This window comes from Caretta caretta, chromosome 2 (assembly GCF_965140235.1).
Source record: "Caretta caretta isolate rCarCar2 chromosome 2, rCarCar1.hap1, whole genome shotgun sequence".
NCBI classification, from domain to species: Eukaryota; Metazoa; Chordata; order Testudines; family Cheloniidae; genus Caretta; species Caretta caretta.
In genome coordinates, this window is record NC_134207.1 from 204,849,246 (window position 1) to 204,872,414 (window position 23,169).

Below are 23,169 nucleotides of genomic sequence, written 5' to 3' on the forward strand. Positions count from 1 at the left end.
TCTGCCACCCCGTATGTACAGCAAATTACAATTACAGGTTTCAGAGTAACGGCCGTGTTAGTCTGTATTCGCAGAAAGAAAAGGAGTACTTGTGGCACCTTAGAGACTAACCAATTTATTTGAGCATAAGCTTTTGTGAGCTACAGCTCACTTCATCGGATGCATACTGTGGAAAGATCTTTTAAAAATGGGGCGGGAATAAGGATTTTCATCATCCATAACAAGTACAATTATCTTGCAAAATCAGTAATTCTTTGCCCTCTTTTGAACAAAAAAAAAAATTCTACACTAACTTCACTGAAACCAATGGGGTTGCATAGGCTGTTAGAATTTGGCTTATTAATTGCCATTTAATGCCCTGGCTTTAACAGACCAAAATCTTCTCTTGAATGAGCTTAGAAGTTGGTCTAACATATGCAGTAATACTGATCAAATTGTATATATAAACAATTGATTTGACTATTTTTCCCATTAATTGCTCATTTTATTATGTGAATAATTTATTTCTGCAGACGCTCTACGGGGCAGCAACCATCATTTTGTTCTGTGTTTGTACAGTGCCCAGCACAATGGTGTCCTGGTCCATGATGACGGCTTCTAGGCAGCACGGTAATACTGGTAATAAATAATAACAATAAATGGTTGAATAATATTCATAGGATATGTTATTTTCTTCTGTCACATAAACTATTCCAACTCTGAGCCTGCGATGAAGAAACCACATCCTAAGAGTTCAGACCCAGAAAAAATAAATTCTGAATGGAAAAAAATGTATAACGCAATCTAAATTGCTTAAAATCTAAATACTTAATAGATGTCAATGTTCAGCTAATATTCCCTGGATTTTTCCAGTGGCCAGTAGATGGCCCTATTTACCCTATTAATTCAACAAATCATGGAGGGACAAGACTATTATGATGATTGCAAGTGAATGCATTGCAAATTATTTCATTCATTACCTGTATGGATTAATACACCATGCTATACTAACACAAAAATACTGTATGTGGAAGAAGGTAATAGATTAATATTACGTTAGCTGAACATGAATATCATTTCAGGGTACTTCATATTTGTGAGATAATAACAGTAACCTAAGCAAAATAAACTTTGAGGCCAAAGGCAAAGGTTTTGATAGCACATAAACTGCAACGCTGGAAGCTGAAGGGTTTACTAGCTCAGGATAAAGTTATTACCAGGTTAACAAGAAGCACCTTCAGTTAATTATTAAATGAAATAAGAAACCAGTCATTGATCTCTGCAGACCTGGGCTCACATTCTCCTCTCAGTTACACTGCTAGCTCATTGACTCAAAGAGACAGCAGGGGTATAAATTAGATGGAAATTTGGCCCATGGGGTTCAAGTCCTGCAATATAAGTAGCAAGAGAAAATTCAGTTGGAAAAAAATCAGATGAAAAATATTAGTTTGATATAGTCTCAAACTTATCATAAAATTTAGCATGATTGGGCAACTCAGGACTACAGCAACTGGAGTTTGGCAGATCAGGATTGAAATGCAGTGCCAAAATTGTTTGAGGAAACTCATACAGTGCTAAGTGCCAACCCACACAATGCTAGATGTAGCATCATTCTTCAGTTTTGTAAGCACAGCATTTTAAAATTAATGACATCTCTCCTTTACTGATTCTACTTTTTCACCTGCTTGCTAAAACTGCTCAAACTTCTGCCCTACCAGTGAGTGGAAAAGGTTCCTGGTATAATGAAATGTACCAGAGCCAAAGAAATAGGGCTAGCAGCAGGATTGTCAACAACCCCTGCTGTCTGGATTTTAAGAAACCCATGTTTGGGTATATGACATATTTCAGTCACAGGGCTGAACCCAAACAGCCACCACCTAAACTGTGGTTCTGGAGCAGGCTGTCACTCCAGGAGGATTTGTGAGGAGTGATGCTTTGTCATTATGGTACCACACCCTAACTGTAAGACAGAATGGCTGCTAGTATCCAATCCCCTTTTCAATACATCCTTATGACTCCTCAAATGAAAATCTAATTGTTGTATCGTGGTTGGGGTGTCTGTCGCTCTTAGAGCCTTTCTGTTATCTTCCTGTGTGCTTCACTCTAGTTTTGTGAGAATATAGCCAGTTTCTTCTGGACAACCCTGAGCTAAACAGGACGTCACCTTTACTGTGAGTGTTATACCTCAATAAATGCTTTCCTGAGTGTGGTGTACTAGCTGTCTCTTTCTCTTCAGACAAAATTATTTCCCTCTGGAAGTGGCTAAACAATAGGTGGGACATTAACAGGCAGCATTCATCAGCTATGAAAAGAAAAACTCTCTCTCCTCCCCTTCCCCAAATGGTAAGGATTTACTTTACTCCCTCCTGAGATGGACCATCACTTATGTCTTTACTTTACTAATTAGGAATGCCACTGTGTCATGCTCGTAGAAAATCTCTTTAAAAGAATCCAGCCAGGTCTCTGCTATTCGGATTTTGTTCCTCACTGCAGCCTCTTCGTTGGGAAAAGTGTGCGGGATGTGATTTCGAAAGATGTGCCCCACCCGTGAGCATGGAAGGATTTCAACAGAACCACCACAGAGCCAGGCCTGTAACACAGATGAAGACAAAAAGGACTCTAACATGGTGTATCCGCTATGCAGGCAGTACATCGCTATCAACACCATTTAGCAAATGGTAAGTAATCGAGGTGTGCAAAGCAAGGTGAAATAGACACTGACATGAGTAAAAATCTGTTCTGGCCAGTAGCCTTGTGGATTCATTTTATCTGATAACAATACTGATGGGGCCAAGTTAGGGGTGCCCCAAGGAGGAGGCCCTCAGAAGGAGGAGGAAGTCCATTCTCCCAGTGCACCCATGAAGGAGGCAGCTATAATTTGGTTGCTTGTGTTCTGAGGCCTTATCTAGACTAGGATTTGGGAGGTGTTAGCTAACATATATTAACAGCCTAGTGTAGAAAAGGCAGTGTGTCTTTAACATGTGTGCAACTTGTTGATTTACTCAAGTCTTTAACATTAATTGTTAAACATGTGTTAAAGGCACACTGCTGTGTCCATTCCAGTTGTTAAGATTCTGCAGCTAACACTTTCCAAATACTACATGCATGAAAGGGTTCATTTGCAAAATGCAGCTTTCAGAAGGTGCTAAAAATATTGTCCTTTCATGAGATGAGGGTCAGCCAATGAGACTTTGTTTTGATGACATACTGCTTCTAACTTAGTGGTTCTGTGTGTTGTCACTTGACATCTTGCTGGACAACTTTAGGGGTAGATTTCTCTGAGAAAACAGTAATTTCTCTTCACCTGATGCAGTTTTGTATTTGGTTTTTATTTTCTGAGTTGCTTCTGGGCTCTTAAATGCGGTTCTCTTCAACACACAATAGTTACTTGACATTTTTCTTCAGATTCTTACCCTTATAGATAATTCTAGGTTTTCTGCCCCCCATAGAGTCATGTCGGAATCATAAGCGCCAATATTTTGGAAGTAATGTCGGTCCATTGCCACTACTCCACCAGGCACCACGGGACTTCTAGACAGAGCACAGTTTAAAAGTGAATCTTGCTGCAATTTAGGATGGAGAGTTAAACAGAGAATGAGATTTACTCTGATCATGGAGGTTTCAGAGTAACAGCCGTGTTAGTCTGTATTCGCAAAAAGAAAAGGAGTACTTTTGGCACCTTAGAGACTAACCAATTTATTTGAGCATAAGCATCCGATGAAGTGAGCTGTAGCTCACGAAAGCTTATGCTCAAATAAATTGGTTAGTCTCTAAGGTGCCAAAAGTACTCCTTTTCTTTCTGATCATGGAGAGGTCTCTATAAATCAATGTATGATCCTGTGGTGGGCCTTACAATCACTGAGAGGGTAGCAGGGGAATTTTAAAGTGTCAACTGTGTTTCTAGTTTAAAAGGTAGGGGTGTGTGTGTGTGTGTGTGTTGCTTTCCACTTGCTGACTACTGGCAGATTTTGGGACTTTGCAGTGAGCCATTTTGCTGTTGGGAGAGAAATGGGGCTCAGGGTATTTCCCAGTGTAATTTATTTATTTTACAAATGTACACAATTGCTGTTTACTTTAAACAGAGATGGCCAAAACTACACTTGCAGACACCCCAGGCAAGACACTATTGTGTAAAGCTCTGCAGAGAAGAAGCTGCTTCCTTCCCTCTGACCCTCTTGCTCTTAGCACCCTCTCTGTTTTTGAGTCCTGCCCTCAGTCTTCTCACCAAGGTTACTCATTAGCCTAGATTCTAGGGCTTACCTACAATTTTACCATGTTTGAACATGGTTATGAACACCTGAGTTAGCTGACCTGATGTTGGCCATAAGTTTGCGGTCAGCGTGGACCAGCCAAGAGATGTGCCTGGCATTGGGTCAACTAAACTGTGGAATCACTAAAGGCTGCTGCTTCTTTGATCTCTCAGTAGCAGAGTTCTGTCTCTCAGGTTATTGCCTCATCTCTTCCAACATTCCCCAGCCCTCTGTGACCTCCAGTCCATTCAAGTCTATGACTGCTCTTCTATACTCATTCCCCCCCGCCCCCCCCATTCTCCCTGCTCAATCCTCCTCTTTCTCCACTGACTCTGTTGCTGAATCCCTTCACTTCTCTCCTCCACCATTGACTCTTTTCTCCTTCTTGACCCCCCACTGTAAACTGTCCTACTAACCCGCAACCCTGGCTCACCTCAACCTCCAATTTGTCTGTTCTGTCCCACTGAATGCCTCAGAAATCATTCTCATTGTTGCACAGACTTCTTCCACTACATATTTGTTCTCTTTTCCTTCATGTTACCATTTTTCTTGCCAAACCAGCACTACACTGCCACCTTCATTGAATGCCTCTGACCTCCACTCATTCTCTGTCACTACTGAACACACCACCATTCTCCCTGTCACTCAGTAAACTAGGTCTGAACTTCAGCTCCTCCCTCTTCGGACACTTCTAGGTGATATCCAAATCTTGCAGCCTTTTTTTTTTTTTTTTCCTGCATAATATTTTGAGGCTCTTAGCTGGGTGAACAGAGAAAAAAGATTAAACCTCCCCCAGATTCTCATCTCAACTACTTCATCACCTCCTCCAGGCCATAAAAATAGAGCAGATAAGATTATCCTCACATGTTGATCTGACCACATCTCCCCACTTGAAACCCTCCTCTGGCCCCCCCTTGTCCACCTCCACTAAGCTCAAACTTCTTGTGGCTGCCTTTAAGGCTCTGCATAATTCTGCCACACTTTACTTTACTGCCACACTTTACTTCTCCCTACTTGTCTCTTATTTTGTCATCCCTCTCCCCGCTGCTCCACCTCAGTCATCTGCAATTCCCACACTTTTTTCTACTCCATATAAAATCCTTTTGCTTTCAATTTGGAGTTAGGTGCCTAAGTATCCTTGAGGATCTGAGCCTAATTGAGTACATCAACTATTAATCTATTTCATTTATTGCATGACTGACTTGTTCAACTCTATGGAGGGAAGGAAATATGGAACTGAAGTTGGAAATTGGTACAGGAGAAAGAGGCAAGAGAGGAATGGTTGAGTGAGGGTCAAGGGATGGGGAAATTAGCATATTTTAAACTTATACACACACATACACCCCACATCAACATGTAATTAATAAGCCATGTGACTATCATTATCCTAATAACTTTGTATATGGCATCTTCCCCTCCCCCCATTCCTTGTCTTTTCAGTTTGTGTAGGTGCTGGAACTAGGGGTTCTGGGGGTGCTTCCATACCCCCTGGCTTAAAGTGGTTTCCGTTATATCCAGGGTTTACAGTTTGGTTCAATGGCTCTCAGCATCCCCACTATACAAATTGTTCCAGCCCCGCTGTCAGATTGTACACTGTTTGGATCAATGTCTGTGTCTGGAAGCACGTGCCATAACATAGACCTTATTGTAGTGTAATAATATTATTAATAAATTAAAACCTACCGGATATGTAAACTTAATGTAAACCAATAACCCTCTCCTCTCAAAAGTTACGGGCCAAAAAAACCTGTGAATGTAATCCTCTCTCTTCTCAGTTAGCTGGAGGGTGTGTTAGATTTTGTGATTGTGTTGCTGAGGGGAGAGTAAGCATATTGGCTGATGAACTGTTACCTGATGGGGCTGATGGCAGACTGGCGTACCTTCTCTTCATGCTCTGGCAGCGGCTCCCAATGGAAATCTAATTTCCAATCAAATCCACCTCGTTGCAGGTCCACAGACTGATGATACTGAAAAGTCTTCCAGTCAATGACATCTATGACAGGGGAGACGATTCGATTTCTGAAAAGAATTTATTTTCTTTTGAAAGCCAAGTTGGGGAATAAGTTGGTAGTGTGTTAGTAAACCATTTGTTCTAGGATTTGACCCTGCAAGGTGCTGAGCACTCCTGTGAGGTACCGATTGCCCTCAACTCCTCTGCTGCTGGGAGTTGAGTGTGCTTTGCCTACTGAAAGATTGAACCTATAGTGAGTAAAGTAGGGGACACTAATTTATTAAGAATGTATAATCACAGTCATTTCACTGTTAATTGGGTCTTACTTTGGTTGCACTATCAAAATGTACAAATACAGAACCAAGAGATGGTCCTTGCCCCCAAAAGCTTACAATCTCTGGATTTGGCACTGAATCTTTTACACAGCTGGACACATTCTGTCCACTGTTCTACCTTCTGAAATTTCAATTGCATAGACAAAGGGTCACAATCTGCCCTTACAACCTCACTGGTTTCAACAGGGTTTCATGGGTATGACTAAGGGCAGAACTATTCTTGAATAGTGGAATTTAGGAGGTGTATTTTGCTTATAATTTTCCATGGACTGGTCATTGGAAGAGACCTATTTTTCATCTGATAAGGTTAAATTGAAAACACAAGTGTTCAAAATATAGTATACTTATTCTTTTTCTGTACTATATTATAATGGTTGCTTTGTAACAATCTGTGTAGTTAACATTTCCATTCCCTCTTAGCATATACTTGTAATTTTCTTGCCACTGCACTGTTTCCATTATATTGTCTGTCTGTAATAGCCAGAAAGGAGCCCATACCCCATGGACATATATCCTTTAATTAATTTCTAACTTCAGTTAAATCTGGCTTTATCTGAACAGGACTATTCTGTATTTTTCCATGTCAGACATCTCATGATGCTTAACAATGAGCCTCATGACATCCTGAAATTATCAGGAATTCGGCAAAGAACAAATTCTGTGGTATCAAAACCTGTTTCCTAATCAATGGTGCATGACATTTGGAAACCATCTTAATAGTTCAACTGCTACAGCATTACAGATTTGACAGCTGCAGGAAAAAAGCTGTTTGGAAGAGGAAAGTAACCCATTTCTGCTCTATTACACAGGAGCTACTCCCATTGACTTCAGTATAATGGCTAGTCTACACAGGGAAGCTGTTCCAGAATAAGGTAGGGGTGCGTATAAAGTGGGAATAGCTGTTGTGGATTAAAGCAAACCAGAAAAAGACACTGTGATTCTGCAATAAGAGTAGTTTTCAGAGTAGCAGCCGTGTTAGTTTGTATCCGCTAAAAGAAAAGGAGGACTTGTGACACCTTAGAGACTAACATATTTATTTGAGCATAAGCTCATACAGCTCACAATAGCTCACTTTACCTGATCACTCTTGTCACAGTGTGTATGGTAACACCCATTGTTTCATGTTCTCTGTGCATATAAATCTCCCCACTGTATTTTCCACTGCATGCATCCGATGAAGTGAGCTGTAGCTCACGAAAGCTTATGCTCAAATAAATTTGTTAGTCTCTAAGGTGTCACTAGTACTCCTTTTCTTTTTGAGGATACAGACTAACACGGCTGCTACTCTGAAACCTGTTCACATGTAGACAAGCCCTAAGTGAGAGAAGAATCTGGCCCCCTTTGTGTAGAAAGCAGCATGTTTTGCCAAAGAGACACCAAAGGCCTTCTCTTTAAAAGTTTTAGCCCTGCTGGTCTGAGATCATTCTTAAGAGGAGCTGAGTTTAAATACACTCCAGCCAATAGGGAAAGGTCAACACCATAGTCTTCAGTATCCTGTTATCTGTTCACTGTTTGCCAGGGCAATGAAAGAGAGACTGATGTCAGCTTTGGGAGCTGACAATTCTGCATGATGTTTGTATGACCTTGGCATATTTTTGCTGCATTTACAATCACTATAGTGATGGTTTTCAGTGAAAGTAGGGAGGGACTCAATCCTTTTTTCTATTACAGTTCTCATTCCACTAGTGAGGATTTTAGAAACGTGTGGAGAAAAACTGTCCATGGGTCTTCAATGGCAAGAGGGGAGTTGTAGTATTATGGAGAGTATAGTTAAAACTGCTCAGTCTCTCCTTTGTCCCATAGTAAGAGAACAGGGAGTGTCACCTGTTGAGTTAAAAGCAGATAGATTTAAAACAAATAAGTGAAGATACTTGTTCATAAATGACTATATCAGCCTGTGGAATTCACAATCATAGGGGCTCATAGAGACAAGCACTGGATTTATAAACTAGATTAGATAACTTTATGACCAATTATAACATTTGTAATCATACAGGTTAAGACCAAGTAACTCATTGTCATGCTCCAGGGTATGAGCCAATTGCAGTAGGGTTCAGGAAGGAATCTCCCTATGACAACATTGACAATCGGCCAGGAATATTCTGGGCTTCACTTTCTTCTGAAGCATTATTATACGGTATAGGCTATATGTTTGTACAACACCTAATATAATGAAGTCCAATCCTCACTGCAGTTTTATGGTATTACCATAATACAAATAATAAAGATCAAATTCTCATTGCATCCTTTGATGGTATCCTGAGAGATTTCCCTGTATTCAGAATGACAGCATTCCACTCAAACGAAAGCCAACAGAAGTCTTTCCAAAGAAAGCTGGTGTCAATCCTTGTTCTCCGACTGAGAACACTAGGGCAAAGGAAAGAGGCGGAATAAAAGTCACCACCTTCTTCTGGGATGTGCTAAAATTGAACGCAGTTTACTGCTGGATTTACTTAATTGGTTCAGTCATGCATTTTTTTGTTTTCTTTTTACTAAGGAATAGCCAGATGAAGCTAAAAAATGTAATACATCTTGCATGACTAAATGTCAAAACTTAAAGAATATCATATAACTCCAATGCAAGTCAATAAAACTACAATTTAAATGGCAAGCAACAGCAGTGTGCACCATTTAGAGTAAAAATTACTACTGAGGTCCTCCTCCAGCATAAACACCTCAATGCCTCTTACAGCTGCCTGAGTGGAAATGGGATTGATGATTATAATTGGAACTAGAAACTCCTGCTTCACTTTGCTGCTACTAGATGAACACACTCTAGTCTATTGCTTCTAGTCTAAATATTCTTACATAGATAGAACTGATAAACTAATTGTTGTAAGGTAGTTTATTTTAGAATAACATTTCATATTAGAGTGAGAGAGATTAGGAAGAGAATTATGAATGGGGAATTATTTAGAATAAAAAATTCAAAGATGCTTGAGTAGGATGCCAGATTTTTACCTAATGTATAGTTGTGTAAATCTAGAACAGTGGGTTTTCAACCTTTTTTCATCTTGAATGTCCTTTGGAAATTCAACCTGTGGCTGCGGACCCCTACCATAGAAGTCTTAGACTGAAAACTGACTGAACAGAATTCAACTATAAATGTTTCACATGCTCAGCACAGCATTTGACGCAGCATGAGACAGGGCCCTAAACAGTGGGCTTCTCTAGTAATGACAATACTCCAAAGTTTTGACCTGTAGGTGGGAGTACTCACACACCCAATGATTGATCAGAAAAACTGAATGCCTTTTTTGGGATCTGAAATTTTATTTTCCGAGTCACCTTTCCCGGACCTCTTAGACATAGTCTGTGGACCACCAGGGGTCTGCATGCCACAGGTTAAAAATCACTGATCTAAAATAATGACAGGTTTCAGAGGAACAGCCGTGTTAGTCTGTATTCGCAAAAAGAAAAGGAGGACTTGTGGCACCTGAGAAACTAACCAATTTATTTGAGCATAAGCTTATGCTTAAAGCTTATGCTCAAATAAATTGGTTAGTTTCTAAGGTGCCACAAGTCCTCCTTTTCTTTTTGATCTAGAATAACTGAAGCGAAGTAAATATTGTCACTCTGGATTTACACTAGTATAACTGAGATAAAATTCTGGATCTAAGGGTGTGATATTGGCATAATTCTTCTTATTATATTTTCCATTCATTTACGTCTCATCCTTTCTGGATTTAGTTCTCTAATTTGTTGCCAATATCAGAGCCCAATCCTCCAATAACACTTTTGACTTCAGTGGGATTGTTCATGACAATAAGCACTAAAACCAGAAGGGTTTGCAGGAGAGGGTCCTTTTTTAAAAACTATATGTTGTTGCTGTTTTGTTTTAAATCTTGGATCCAGACCGTCAGTGCTATGAAAACAAAACTTCTGCACTACCTGGAATAGGCTCAGCCAATCAGGAAACCAGAACCAAATCAATCACAACCACCAAACCAGGTAAAAATGTGCTTTCAAAACAACCTACTCTTCTGAACATTTTGCACAATTTTGCCTACTCTCTTAATCTGTCAGAAGCAGAATAAGTGAGGCTGTTTAAAATTTGTTCAGCAATGGAAAGATTGATATAAAACTAAAACAAGCAAGTTTTTTTTTTTTAAAAAAAGGACTTTTGGATAAGCATTAAATAAAAAGTTTGCACGTGGAAAATTATGAAACTGAAGACAATTGATAACTCATTGGATATGCCATATTGCACCTTACCTCAAATTCTTCAGTAAAAGAACCAGTAATGTATTTTTTCAAGTGAATTATATGCACTACAAACTGATATCTGTGTTTTAAAAATATTACTGTATAAATGATAACACCTTCAGAATTCCGTGCTTCACAGGGTTTTAAGATACCATTTAGAAATTTAAGAGTCAGATCCTTAGATGGTGTCAATAAGCATAGCTCTACTGAAATTAGTGGAGCTGTGCTAATTTACACCAGCTTAAACTTCAAATTGTTACAAGGTCCTTCTGATCATAAATAAGGAATCTAGCAGCTTTAATTTTAATAAAACTAATCAATATCCAATTCTTATTTTAATCAAGTGTTGCCTTATCTTTCTTGTAATATTAAAGTATCCTTTCTAAAACATCTGTTTTCTGCATGTTCAATGGTGGATTTAGTGTTCACATGGCTAGAAATGCACATTTTCAGCCAAAGGTAATTGAAAGTTGGAAGATGTTGCTTGTAATTTGTTTTGTTCTTAATTCAGTAGCTGGCAGACAGTCAGCACCTTCTCGGAACTTTGAAATGAAATGTTCACCCTGGCAGACAGCTGCTAATTTTATTCCATGGAATCTGAAGAAGAAGGGGAGGAAGGAAACTCAAAAAGAACTGGCAGCAATGCTTTGTGCAATGTGAGTGGGGCGTTATTAATTTGTGAATATTTCAAATGCCTGGCGCACATGAGACCTACGAAAAAGCAAACAAACATAATTTTCCTGTTTGGGGATTTCTAAACCAAATACAATTGCAAATGCAATGTTTTCCTGTTACCCTCTACGTAAGCTGTGGGCATTGTGTTCTTTGCTTGTAAAAATACGAATAATGAGAGAAAAAGAAGAATTAATTAACCATTCTGCTTAAAGTTTCATACAGACTGCTTTTAGAAGGGCTTTGTATTGATTTGTACCATGCTTTGCTGGGAAAGGAATAGATGGTTAAAATGAGCACAGGCAATGAAAACAATTGTAAAAATGTTCCTATTGTCCTCAATACACTCTCAGAGTGGATCTTTTCGTACAAAAATGAGATGGCTCAGGAATCCAAGCTACATGTTGACTCTCTTGCTCAGGCCCAAATTTGGGGCAAGCATCTGCCTTTGGGCACTGTCTGGGCACCTGCATTTCCACTGAAATCACCTTGCAGGAAAGCTCCCAAGAAAAATAATACTGCAGAAAGTTTTAAATGAGGTGGAGCTAATAGGATTAAAAGGAAGCTTCTGCAAGCAGAAGGCTAAGGCCATGATTTAGCAAGCACTTCAGCATGGGGTTTAGCTTCAAACATGTGAAAAGTTCCTTTGAAGTTACTGGTTCTTCTCACATACTTAAAATTAAACATGTGCTTAAGTGCTTTGCTAGATCGGGTCTGAAATCAATATTTGTTTTTAAAAATTCCAGAAAATCTACTCCCACTGTGGCCGACAAGTCTCTTAGATCAAAAGTTTCAAATTTGGGTATGAGATATCAAAATCCATATTAATTATCACCTAAATCAGTGGCCTGATTTTCAGAGGTGCTGAGGTCAGTTGGGAGCTGTATGGGTGCTCTGTACTTTTGAGAATCAAACCTCTTTTTCATGAATCATGCCTGACTTTAGCCAGCCATATTTGAAAATCTTGGCTTTCAACCTTAACTTCTCTTTCCCCACCATTTCTAAAATGGGAGAAATACTTATCCACCTTTATAAAGGGTTGTGAGATCTTCAGATGAACATACTATATAAGTGCAAAACATATTAATGAGTATTGTTCTAGACAAGTGGAGGGCCTGAAAAGAAGAGCAGAAAGAGAGACAAAGTCCGTGAAGTCAGCTACATAGTTGCAGGGGACTAAGTATGTGAAAGGTTTTAAAAGCAAGGTCAGTGTTGAACAGTATACTGAAATGAATGCTGACCTACTGGCATTTTGTGAGAAAGGGAGTGATAAGTTCATGCTTCTTTGTGCATGTGAGAAGGCAGGCAGCAGTTTTTTGTGAATTTTGGAATCTGGAAAGCTGGGATTTGCAGGCCGTACAGAAGGGAGTTGCAGTAGTTGTGCTGAGAAGAGATGAAGACGTTTGATTTTTGTAGAAAACGTTTACATTCTTTAGGCTAAATCAGCATAAAACTAACACCTGCACACACATTTTCTAAACAATAGAACTGTTTTTGTCTGATCCTGGACACCTGGCAAAACTCTGATTTCTAACAGCAGCAAACAGACAATGTGGCAATTTTCAGTTGCTGTAGTAATTCTTAATTATATTTAACAACAATTTTATAAATAATTGGTGATCTACATTGTAGAACCAAATGAAGAGATCCAGATTGTTAGAAGATAAATTAACTTCTTTTAACAATTTTGAAGCCTTTGGACCCGGCTCCACAAACTCTCCGTGTTGTAATGCCTAACACCTAGAAAAATCACAGGAACCACACTGTGATTCACAAAGCCTGAGTTAGGTGCCTAGGCTCCCTCTACAATATGTGGGGAGAGATAGGTACCTTAGAATGTGAGCTACAAAATCCAGCATGCCAGGAGGCGTGATGCCTAACCTTGCCAATGAGAGATGTCGACCAGAGGGATGTGTCCTACACCCCGTCTGCCTCATGAAGACAGGTGCCTCCATAATGCCTGGATTTAGTCACCTCTCTCGGCTAGCAATCCATGAACCAGGAGAAGATAGGTGCTCCTCTGCCAAACACGCTTCTGGGGTCCAATCCAGCAGACATGCTCAGAGGCTGCCTAATGCCACACAAAATGAAGAGTTTATAACTTTTAGCCCAGTACTTAGGGTACGCTTCCAGGATGTAGGAGGCCACAGGTTGAAGTCCCCCCTCCACCTGATGAAGAGAAGGGATTTGAATAGGGTTCTGCCACCTCTCAGGAGAGTGTCTGAGCCACTGGATTATAGATTAGTCTGATGTGGATCTCCCTCAATCTCTTCTATGAAAGTTGTTCCACTTGATTAATTAATTAAATACTAATTGAGCACCAGAAAGATTGATAATGACTCTATAACCTAGCAGCTAGGGCACTCAGCTGAGAGGTAGCACATCCCTGTGTAGATCCTTTCACCTCACCAGGCAGAGGGGGGATTTAAACTGGGAGGTCTCTCACATCCCAGGTGAGTACCCTAACCACCTGGCTAAAGGTTATAAGGGAGGTTCCCCCTCCAGCTCTTTTGTATGGAGTTAGGCAACCTCTGAGCATGCCTACAGGATTGGGTCCCTGAGGCAAATTAGGAGTTTCCCCACCTATCTTCTCCCAGTCTAGGGATTGCACTGAGGGTTAGACAGGAGATGGGCATCCAGACACCTAGAGGGAGGCAGTAATACACATGTCCAGAGGCAGAAACATAGGCACATAGGGAACTTTTACTGCAAAAGCTTAGGCGCTGAGTGAGTTTGGATGCCTACAGGGTTAAGCAGTAGCTGAGCAGGTGGCTTGTGGATTGCAGCGATGCCTAACAATTGAATTTAGGTGCCTAAATCTGGGGTTTAGGCACCCGAGAACCTTAGTGGATCTGTGTTTCTGTTCCTAATTCAGTATTTGAGTATATAGTGTCCAGTAATAGAGGGAAATATCCCATGATGATAGATTTGAATCTAAAATAAGGGTTGAGGGAGAGGTGCATCCAGAAAGAGGTCTAGTGTGAGATATTTTGACTGCTAAGGGATGAGAAAACCCTGCCTTCCTATACTCGAAACATGGAGTCTGTGCCTTTTTACAGTCAAACCTTCCACAAAAGACATAACCAGGCTAATTTTTTCTCCATTTGGTGTTCTCAGGGGCCAAGCATCAAACCTACTTGATATGCTTTTCCCATATGCAAAAAATCAGCTATATCCTCTCAGTCTGAATTAATTGTATTTTAGATTAAGGGCTGTGTGGTGGGCTATCTACCTCATATTGGCACTGAAAGGGTTAACTGGAGCTAGAGAGCTCAATTAAGGCACCTGCTTGCACCTGGAGGGAGGGCTAGGTCCAATTGAAGAGGAGGCCCAGCTGGGGGAGAAGCTGAGTCTTCATAAAGGAAAGGACCACAGAGTAGTGGAAAAGGCCCAGGGAGAATACCTAAGTGAGAGGTAGTTGGGAGTTTTCTCTCTTGGGCTACAGGCAGACAGATGGCTGGGAGGCCTGAAGCTTGCAGCCAGAACTAGAGGGGCCTGAGCCAGGAAGAAATCTGAGAGCCCACACTCTGAAATAAGAGCCCAAAAGAACTTCACAATCATTAGGATGAGTCATTTCAAGAAGTCCTGAGAAAGGAGGGCATGGGACCTGGAAAGTTAGCCCAGGAAGCTGAGGGTGTTAGGTCTGGCCACCTGAGGCTAGGAAAACCTTGTGTGTGGACAGTTAAAAGGCAAAGGCTACAAGAGCTGGTGATTCTCACTGCATTGGGCCCAAACAATGGTTTAATATGGAGCTGTGACTGATGGAGTACCAAGATGTCAGGAGATGTGGGTTCTCCCTTCATGACAGGGTTTAGCAAAGTACTGGCAGCTGAGTTTGACTAGAACTACTTGTGTGGGGATTTCCTTGGATGGTCTATGTTGAAGATCCCAGCTGAGGACCTGTGGGCCTTAGTAATTCCCCAGGAAGAGGGGTGGAAGAGAATGGAACTTTAGGTATCTTTTTATGTAGACTTGGGACAGCAGTCCTTTGGAATAGGAGAGACTTTAAAATGACATGCCTGGAGGGTCAAGTTGCAAGGAGAGGCAGGACTGGAGTGACTGTCAGCAAGGGGTACGAGAGAAGAAAGCAACTGTGCCACCATCAGCTACAAATGGGAACAGTAGCAGTGAGTCCATTCTTCTACAAGAAATAACCAAAGCCAGATCTTCATGATAGAGCACAGTATGTGCATCGTCTGCAACAGGCTGCCACAAAATGGCAGCTCCAGCAGACTCCTAGAGATTTAAAGGTGCAATACACAAAACAGTAATAATTACATAGCTATGAAACTATATATTATTCTTGATCTGGAAGCAGACTGAAATATAGGCTGGTGTAGGATGAAACTATCTGAGGGGCATCTGAACTGTTTTCCAAAACACTGTACGGGTTGTTATATTAGTCATCCCTGAACAACTGAAATGTCAAGAAAGTCTTTACAAATCAAAGATACATTCTTCAAGGAAAGACAATATATTGTAACTAACATAAGAATGGCCATACTGGGTCAGACCAATGGTTCATCTAAACCAGTATCCTGTCTTCTGACAGTGGCCAGTGCTAGATGCTTTAGAGGGAATGAACAGAACAGGACAATTATTGAGTGATCCATCCCCTGTCATCCAGTCCCAGTTTCTAGCAGCCAGAGCTTTAGGGACTCCCAGAGCATGAGGTTGCATCCCTGACCATCTTGACTAATAGCCATTGATGGACCTATCCCCCATTAACTTATTTAATCCTTTTTTTAATCCAGTTACACTTTTGGCCTTCACAGTAACCCCTGGTAATGGGTTCCACAGGTTGACTGTCTGTTTGTGAATGAGTACTTATGTTTGTTTTAAACCTGCTGTCTATTAATTCCATTGGATGACCCCTGGTTCTTGTGTTATGTGAAGGGGTAAATAACACATCCTTATTCACTTTCTCCACATCATTCATGATTTTGTAGACTTCTATTGTATCCCTCCTTAGTCATCTCTTTTCAAAGCTGAACAGTCCCAGTCTTATTAATCTCTCCTCACATGGAAGCTGTTCCATAACCCTAATAATTTTTGTTGCCCTTCTCTGTATATTTTCCAAGTCTAATACATCTTTTTTTAGATGTGGTGACCAGAACATCACACAGTGTTCAAGGTGTGGGCGTACCTTGAATTGATATAGTGGCAATATGATATTTGCAGTCTTATTATCTATCCCTTTCATAATGGTTCTTAACATTCTGTTAGCTTTTTTGACTGCTACTCCACACTGGATGTTTTTAGAGAACAATCCACAATGACTCCAAGGTCTCTTTCTTGAGTGGCAACAGCTAATTTAGACCCCATCATTTTGTATGTATACATAATTTGGGATTATGCTTTTCAATGTGCATTACTTTGCATTTATCAACATTAAATGTCATCTGCCATTTTGTTGCCCAGTCACCCTGTTATGTGAGATCCCTTTGTAACTCTTCACAGTTAGCTTTCGACGTAACTATCTTGAGTAATTTTGTATCATCTGCAAACTTTGCCCTGATCTACACTACAAGTTTAGATCGAATTTAGCAGCATTAGGTTGATTTAACCCTGCACCTGTCCATACGACCAAGCCTGTTTTGTCGACTTAAAGGGCTCTTAAAATCGATTTTTGTACTCCTCCCCAGAGAGGGGAATAGCGCTAAAATCGACCTCGCTGGGTTGAATTTGGGGTAGTGTGGATGCAATTTGACGGTATTGGCCTCCGGGATCTATCCAGAATGCTCCATTGTGACTGCTCTGGACAGCACTCTCAACTCAGATGCACTGGCCAGGCAGACAGGAAAAGCCCCGGGAACTTTTGAATTTCATTTCCTGTTTGGCCAATGTGGCGAGCTGATCAGCACAGGTGACCATGGAGTCCCAGAATCGCAAAAGAGCTCCAGCATGGACCGAATGGGAGGTACTGGATCTGATCACTGCATGGGGAGAAGAATCCGTGCAGGCAGAACTCCGTTCCAAAAGATGAAATGCCAAGGGCATGGTGGAGAGAGGCTACAACAGGGACACACAGCAGTGCCACGTGAAAGTTAAGGAGCTGAGGCAAGCCTACCAAAAAACAAAGGATGCAAATGGTCACTCCGGGTCAGAGTCCCATACATGCCGCTTGTATGATGAGCTGCATGCAATTCTAGGTGGGGCCCCTACCACTACCCCATCACTGTCCGTGCACCTGCAAGGGGGGAGTCTCATGCTACAGGGATGAGGATTTTGTGGATGAGGAAGATGAGGAGGAGGAGGAGGAGGTTGAGGATAGTGCACAGCAGGCAAGTGGTGAATCCCTTCTCCCCAGCAGCCAGGAACTGTTCATCACCCTGGACCCAATACACTCCCAAGGCGGGCTCCCGGACCATTAAACCGGAGAAGACACCTCTGGTGAGTGTACCTTTGTAAATATAATACAGGGTTTAAAAGCAAGCATGTTTAATGATTAATTTGCCCTGAAGACTTGGGATGCATTCACAGCCAGTACAGCTATTGGAAAGTCTGTTCACGTGTCTGGGGATGGAGTGGAAATCCTCCAGAGACATCTCCATGAAGCTCTCCTGGAGGTACTCTAAAAGCCTTTGCAGAAGGTTTCTGGGGAGGTCAGCCTTATTCTGTCCTCCATGGTAGGACACTTTTACCATGCCAAGCCAATAGCAAGTAGTCTGGAATCATTGCAGAACGAAGCATTGCAGTGAATGGGCCCAGGCTTTGTTGGCATTCAAGCAACGTCCATTCTTTATCTCTTTGTGTTAGCCTCAGGAGAGTGATATCATTCACGGTCACCTGGTTCAAATACAGGAAATTTGTTTAAGGGAACAGTCAGAGGTGCCCGTTCCTGCTGGGCTGTTTGCCTTTGGCTGAAAAGAAATCATCCCCGCTGTTGGCCACACTGTGGGGGGAGGCCCTTTCATGCTGAGCTGTTTGTGTTTGGCTGACAAGGATCTTCCCTGATACTAGCCACATGGTGGGGGGCGGGGGGTGAAGTGATCATCCTAGAGAATTGGGGGGGGTTGGGTTGTGCTTTATATTCACCCTAAAACTGCAGTCCCTCCTTTTAAATGGCCAACCCAACGAGCTTTGCTTGGTATGGGAAAGGAGGGCGTTGCTGTTTGAAACCGTTCCCACATGTTATGAAGATTGAAGAAGACGAAACCCTTTGCCTTACCATGACGCCTGCAAGCCGAATACTGTTGCCCAGCTGAGCGTGTGTGATGTCTCACACCAAACCGGCAGGCACTCAATATAAGAGGCAAAATGCGACCTTGTACCAAAAGCTCATGTGCTATATAATGTGAATCACTTGATTCAGTGTGAAATAGTCTTCCCTTTGTTCTCTAAAATGTATCTTTTTAAATACTACTCTCCCTTTTTTTCCTCCTACAGCTGCAAATGTTTCTACGCTCCCCCTATCATCTCCGTCCCAGAGGCTAGCACAGATTAGAAGGCAAAAAAAACGCACTCGCGATGAAATGTTCTCAGAACTCATGCAGTCCTCCCGCACTGAAAGAGCTCAGCAGAATGTGTGGAGGCAAACAATGGCAGAGACCAGGAAAGTGTTAAATGAATGCAATGAGAGGAGGGAGGAATGTGGTGAGAGGAGGCAGGAGCACGATGAAAGGAGGCAGGATGCAATGCTGAGTCTAATGGGGGAGTAAACTGACACGCTCAGGTGTCTGGTGTAGCTGCAGGAAAGGCAGCATGAGCACAGACCACCACTGCAGCCCCCGTATAACTGCCTGCCCTCCTCCCCAAGTTCCATATCCTCCTCACCCCGATGCCCAATAGCGGGGGGGGGGGTTAGGGGGGAGGCTACGGGCACCCAGCCACTCCACCCCAGAGGATTGCCCATGCAATAAAAGCTGGCATTCAAGAAGTTTTGAACTGTAGTATGGCCTTGTCCTTCCCTTCTCCCTCATCCACCACCCCACCCAGTGCTTCCCTCCTCACCCACCCCTCCCAGGCTATCTTGCGAGTTTTCCCCCTATTTGTGTGATGAATTAATAAAGAATGCATGATTTTGAAACAATAATGACTTTATTGCCTCTGAAAGCGGTGACTGAAGGGGGGAGGTTGGTTGGCTTACAGGGAAGTAGAGTCAACCAAGGGGGCAGGTTTTCATCAAGGACAAACAAACAGAACTGTCATACTGTAGCCTGGCCAGTCATGAAACTGGTTTTCAAAGCTTCTCTGATGTTCAGGGTGCCCAGCTGTGCTCTTCTAATTGCCCTCGTGTCTGGCTGTGCGTAATCGGCCACCAGACGATTTGCCTCAACCTCCCACCCCACCATCTCCCCCTATAAACATCTCCCACCCCATAAACATCTCCCCCTTACTCTCACAGATATTGTGGCGCACACAGCAAGCAGCAATAACAATGGGAATATTGGTTTTGCTGAGGTCTAACCTGGTCAGTAAACTGTGCCAGCGAGCTTTTAAACGTTCAAATGCCCATTCTACCACCATTCTGCTCTGGCTCAGCCTATAGTTGAACTGCTCCTTACTACTGTCCAGGGTGCCTGTGTATGGTTTCATGAGCCATGGCATTAAGGGGTAGGCTGGGTCCCCAAGGATAACTACAGGCATTTCAACATCCCCAACGGTAATTTTCTGGTCTGGGAAGTAAGTTCCTTCCTGCAGCTGTTCAAACAGACCAGAGTTCCTGAAGATGCGAGCGTCATGCACCTTTCTTGGCCATCCCATGCTGATGTCTGTGAAACGTCCCTTGTGATCCACCAGTGCTTGCAGCACCATTGAAAAATACCCCTTGCGGTTTACATACTGGCTGCCAAGGTGGTCCGGTCCCAAGATAGGGATATGCGTTCCGTCTATTGCCCCAGTTAGGGAACCCCATTGCAGCAAAGCCATCCACTATGACCTGCACATTTCCCAGAGTCGCTACGCTTGATAGCAGCAGCTCTGTGATTGCATTGGCTACTTGGATCACAGCAGCCCCCACAGTAGATTTACCCACTCCAAATTGATTCCCGACTGACTGGTAGCTGTCTGGCATTGCAAGCTTCCAGAGGGCTATCTCCACTTCCTTCTTAACTGTGAGGGCTGCTCTCATCTTGCTATTCTTGCGCTTCAGGGCAGGGGAAAGCAAATCACAAAGTTCCATGAAAGTGCCCTTACGCATGCGAAAGTTTCGCAACCACTGGGAATCATCCCAGACCTGCAACACTATGCGGTCCCACCAGTCTGTGCTTGTTTCACAGGCCCAGAATTGGTATTCCATGGCATAAACCTGCCCCATTACCACCATGATGTCCAAATTGCCAGGGCCCGTGCTTTGAGAGATGTCTGTGTCCATGTCCTCATCACTATCGTGATCGCACTGTCGTAGCCTCCTCGCCTGCTTTTGCAGGTTCTGCACATACTGCAGGATAATGTGCGAGGTGTTTGCAATGCTCACAACAGCAGCAGTGAGCTGAGCAGGCTCCATGCTTGCCTTGGATTGGCGTCTGCAGGAGAGCAGAATTGCAGTGGAAGCGGTGGATGACGACAGATGCCATGAGAATAGATATTTATACAGAACGACGAGAGGACCTGAGAGGTGGATTCATAGCACCGGGAGAGTGGAGTTGCAGCGGAAGCGGTGGAGGACGACGGTTAGCACCGTACACATTTCCCGAGGAAGAACACAAGTACCCGGGAGCACATGACAGACAACATGGAGAAATTCACTATGGAGACAAGAGCAGCAGAGCAGAGTTGCAGCGGAAGCGGTGGATGACGACGACGGTTAGCAGTCCTACTGCACCGTCTGCTGACAGCAGTATGGCCTCTGCATGGAAAAAGGCGCGAAACAATTGTCTGCCGTTGCTTTCACGGAGGGAGGGGCAACTGACGACATGTACCCAAAACCACCCGTGACAATGTTTTTGCCCCATCAGGCATTGGGAGCTCAACCCAGAATTCCAATGTGCAACGGAGACTGCAGGAACTGTGGGATAGCTACCCACAGTGCAACGCTCCGAAAGTCAACGCTAGCCACGGTACTGTGGACGCACTCCGCCAGCTTAATGCGCTTAGTGTGGACATATGCAATCAACTTCTATAAGACTGACCTAATTTCATAGTGTAGACATACCCTTTGCCACCTTACTGTTTACCCCTTTTTCCAGATCATTTATGAATATGTTGAATAGCACTTGTCCCAGTACAGATCCTTGGGGGACCCCACTATTTAGCTCTCTCTATGGTGAAAACTGACCCTATTCTCATTATTCTTACCCTTTGTTTCCTATCTTTTTACTGCTGCACTGTTTCATAGTAAATCTATGGTTCAGATTTATGGTTCAAAGAATTCATCCTAAACAAGTCTTACTTGAGGGTGTGTGCACATGGTAATTATTTTAGGAAGATTTTGTAGTTTCTGGGAAAAGAATTTTGATAAGGTTATCAACTAAAGCCCGAAAACCAAAAAATAACACAAACTAGTCAAGTACCCCTGCTAAGTGAATTCAGTAACCCAATAAGGTGTATAGTGATCCTTTTTCAATAAGGATGGAAAGAGCTCTATAATAATGTTTCCTTTCTCTAGAACCTTTTATAACAAGGTATTCCAAAGGGCTACATAACCTTAGGCAGGATGTTTTTCTGGGTGAGCCATAGGGTGGTGACTTGGGAGCCCTGAGTTCCATTCCTAGCTCTGCCATGGGCTTCCTTAGAAAAATTCACTTCACTTCCCTACTTCCTCATCTGCGAAATGGGAATAACACGGTTTATCTGCCTCAAATGGGTATTTGTAAAATGCTTGAAATCCTTGGGGAAAGGAACTATTTAATCAACAAATAATATGTTATATTCATGGATGAAGCTGGCAGTCACACCTATATATATATATACTATATATATAGTTTAGCTTACCTAACATTTTGCTATTGAAACTTACATATAAGGAGCACTTTGATGATCCTGACTGAAATGTAGCCCTCTCTGAGATGGAATTCAGTGGCACACAGTAACACAACCCAACATCTGAGGACAGGAAATGGAAAATGACACCTCTAGCTAAATCTTTAGGGAAATGTAGGCAGGCACTAGGCAGCATGACATTGGCATTTGTGTGGGGTAGTAGAGTTACCAGCATGATACCTGAGGGCATTGTACTGTGGAAATTAGTTTATCTTGGATGAAACAAATTATACTTGTCTTAGTTAAAGATCCCATAGCATTTTCCCCAAGAAATAAGGTTACGATTGATATCCTGCATAAATTCCAATTCTATTACTTACACACTGCCTACAAGTCAGTGGGAACTGCAGGTGTACAGCAGGTCTGAAAATCAGGTGTCCAAGGTGAGCACCTAACAACTGAGGCATCCTAAAGTTAGTGGGCACTTTTGAAAACAATTGGCCTGATTCATCAGATCCACTTCCTGGAGCAACTAAGTATTTCTTAGGGGTCTGCCATCCATCCTCATGGAGTCTTGGAGAATGGGAACCTTTCTATATATAGAACCTATCAATATTCTCTATTTTAATGCTTAAAAAGTCTACAGAAAAGGATATGATTCCATATGGAGTTTTTTTTTTTAATAATTTCTATACAAACCTACTGGTTTCATACCTGTTAAATTGTATAGGTCTTTGCCATAAGAGACTGGGGCCTTGTCTAACTCTGAGGTTTTATCAACTGGTGTAGATACACCAATATAGCTACACTAATTCAAGCCCTCAATGTAGAAGCCTTGCACCAGCATAAACTGTGATTTGCTCCCGATTTGAAACTTGTACAGTTGTACCAGAGCAGCTAGAACTGTGTAGTT

General features: G+C 42.2%; 1 protein-coding gene across 5 annotated transcripts in view; it reads right to left on the reverse strand.

The window, feature by feature from the left end:
- The window catches only part of GALNT15 (polypeptide N-acetylgalactosaminyltransferase 15), a 43,563-nt gene that overhangs the window by 5,730 nt on the left and 14,664 nt on the right, over positions 1 to 23,169 (reverse strand). For 4 of the 5 annotated variants that reach the window (XR_012667206.1, XM_048838515.2, XM_048838514.2 and 1 more), the window contains 3 exons: positions 6,081 to 6,248; positions 3,393 to 3,510; positions 2,375 to 2,569 (listed from right to left, as the gene is read on the reverse strand). Coding sequence is in view for 4 of the 5 variants with exons in the window: in XM_048838515.2 (XP_048694472.1) it covers positions 2,375 to 2,569; positions 3,393 to 3,510; positions 6,081 to 6,248 (481 nt within the window). In the remaining variant the exon portion in view is untranslated. The remainder of the gene's footprint in view (positions 1 to 2,374; positions 2,570 to 3,392; positions 3,511 to 6,080; positions 6,249 to 23,169) is intronic. The other variant, XM_048838517.2, reaches the window with a different exon arrangement.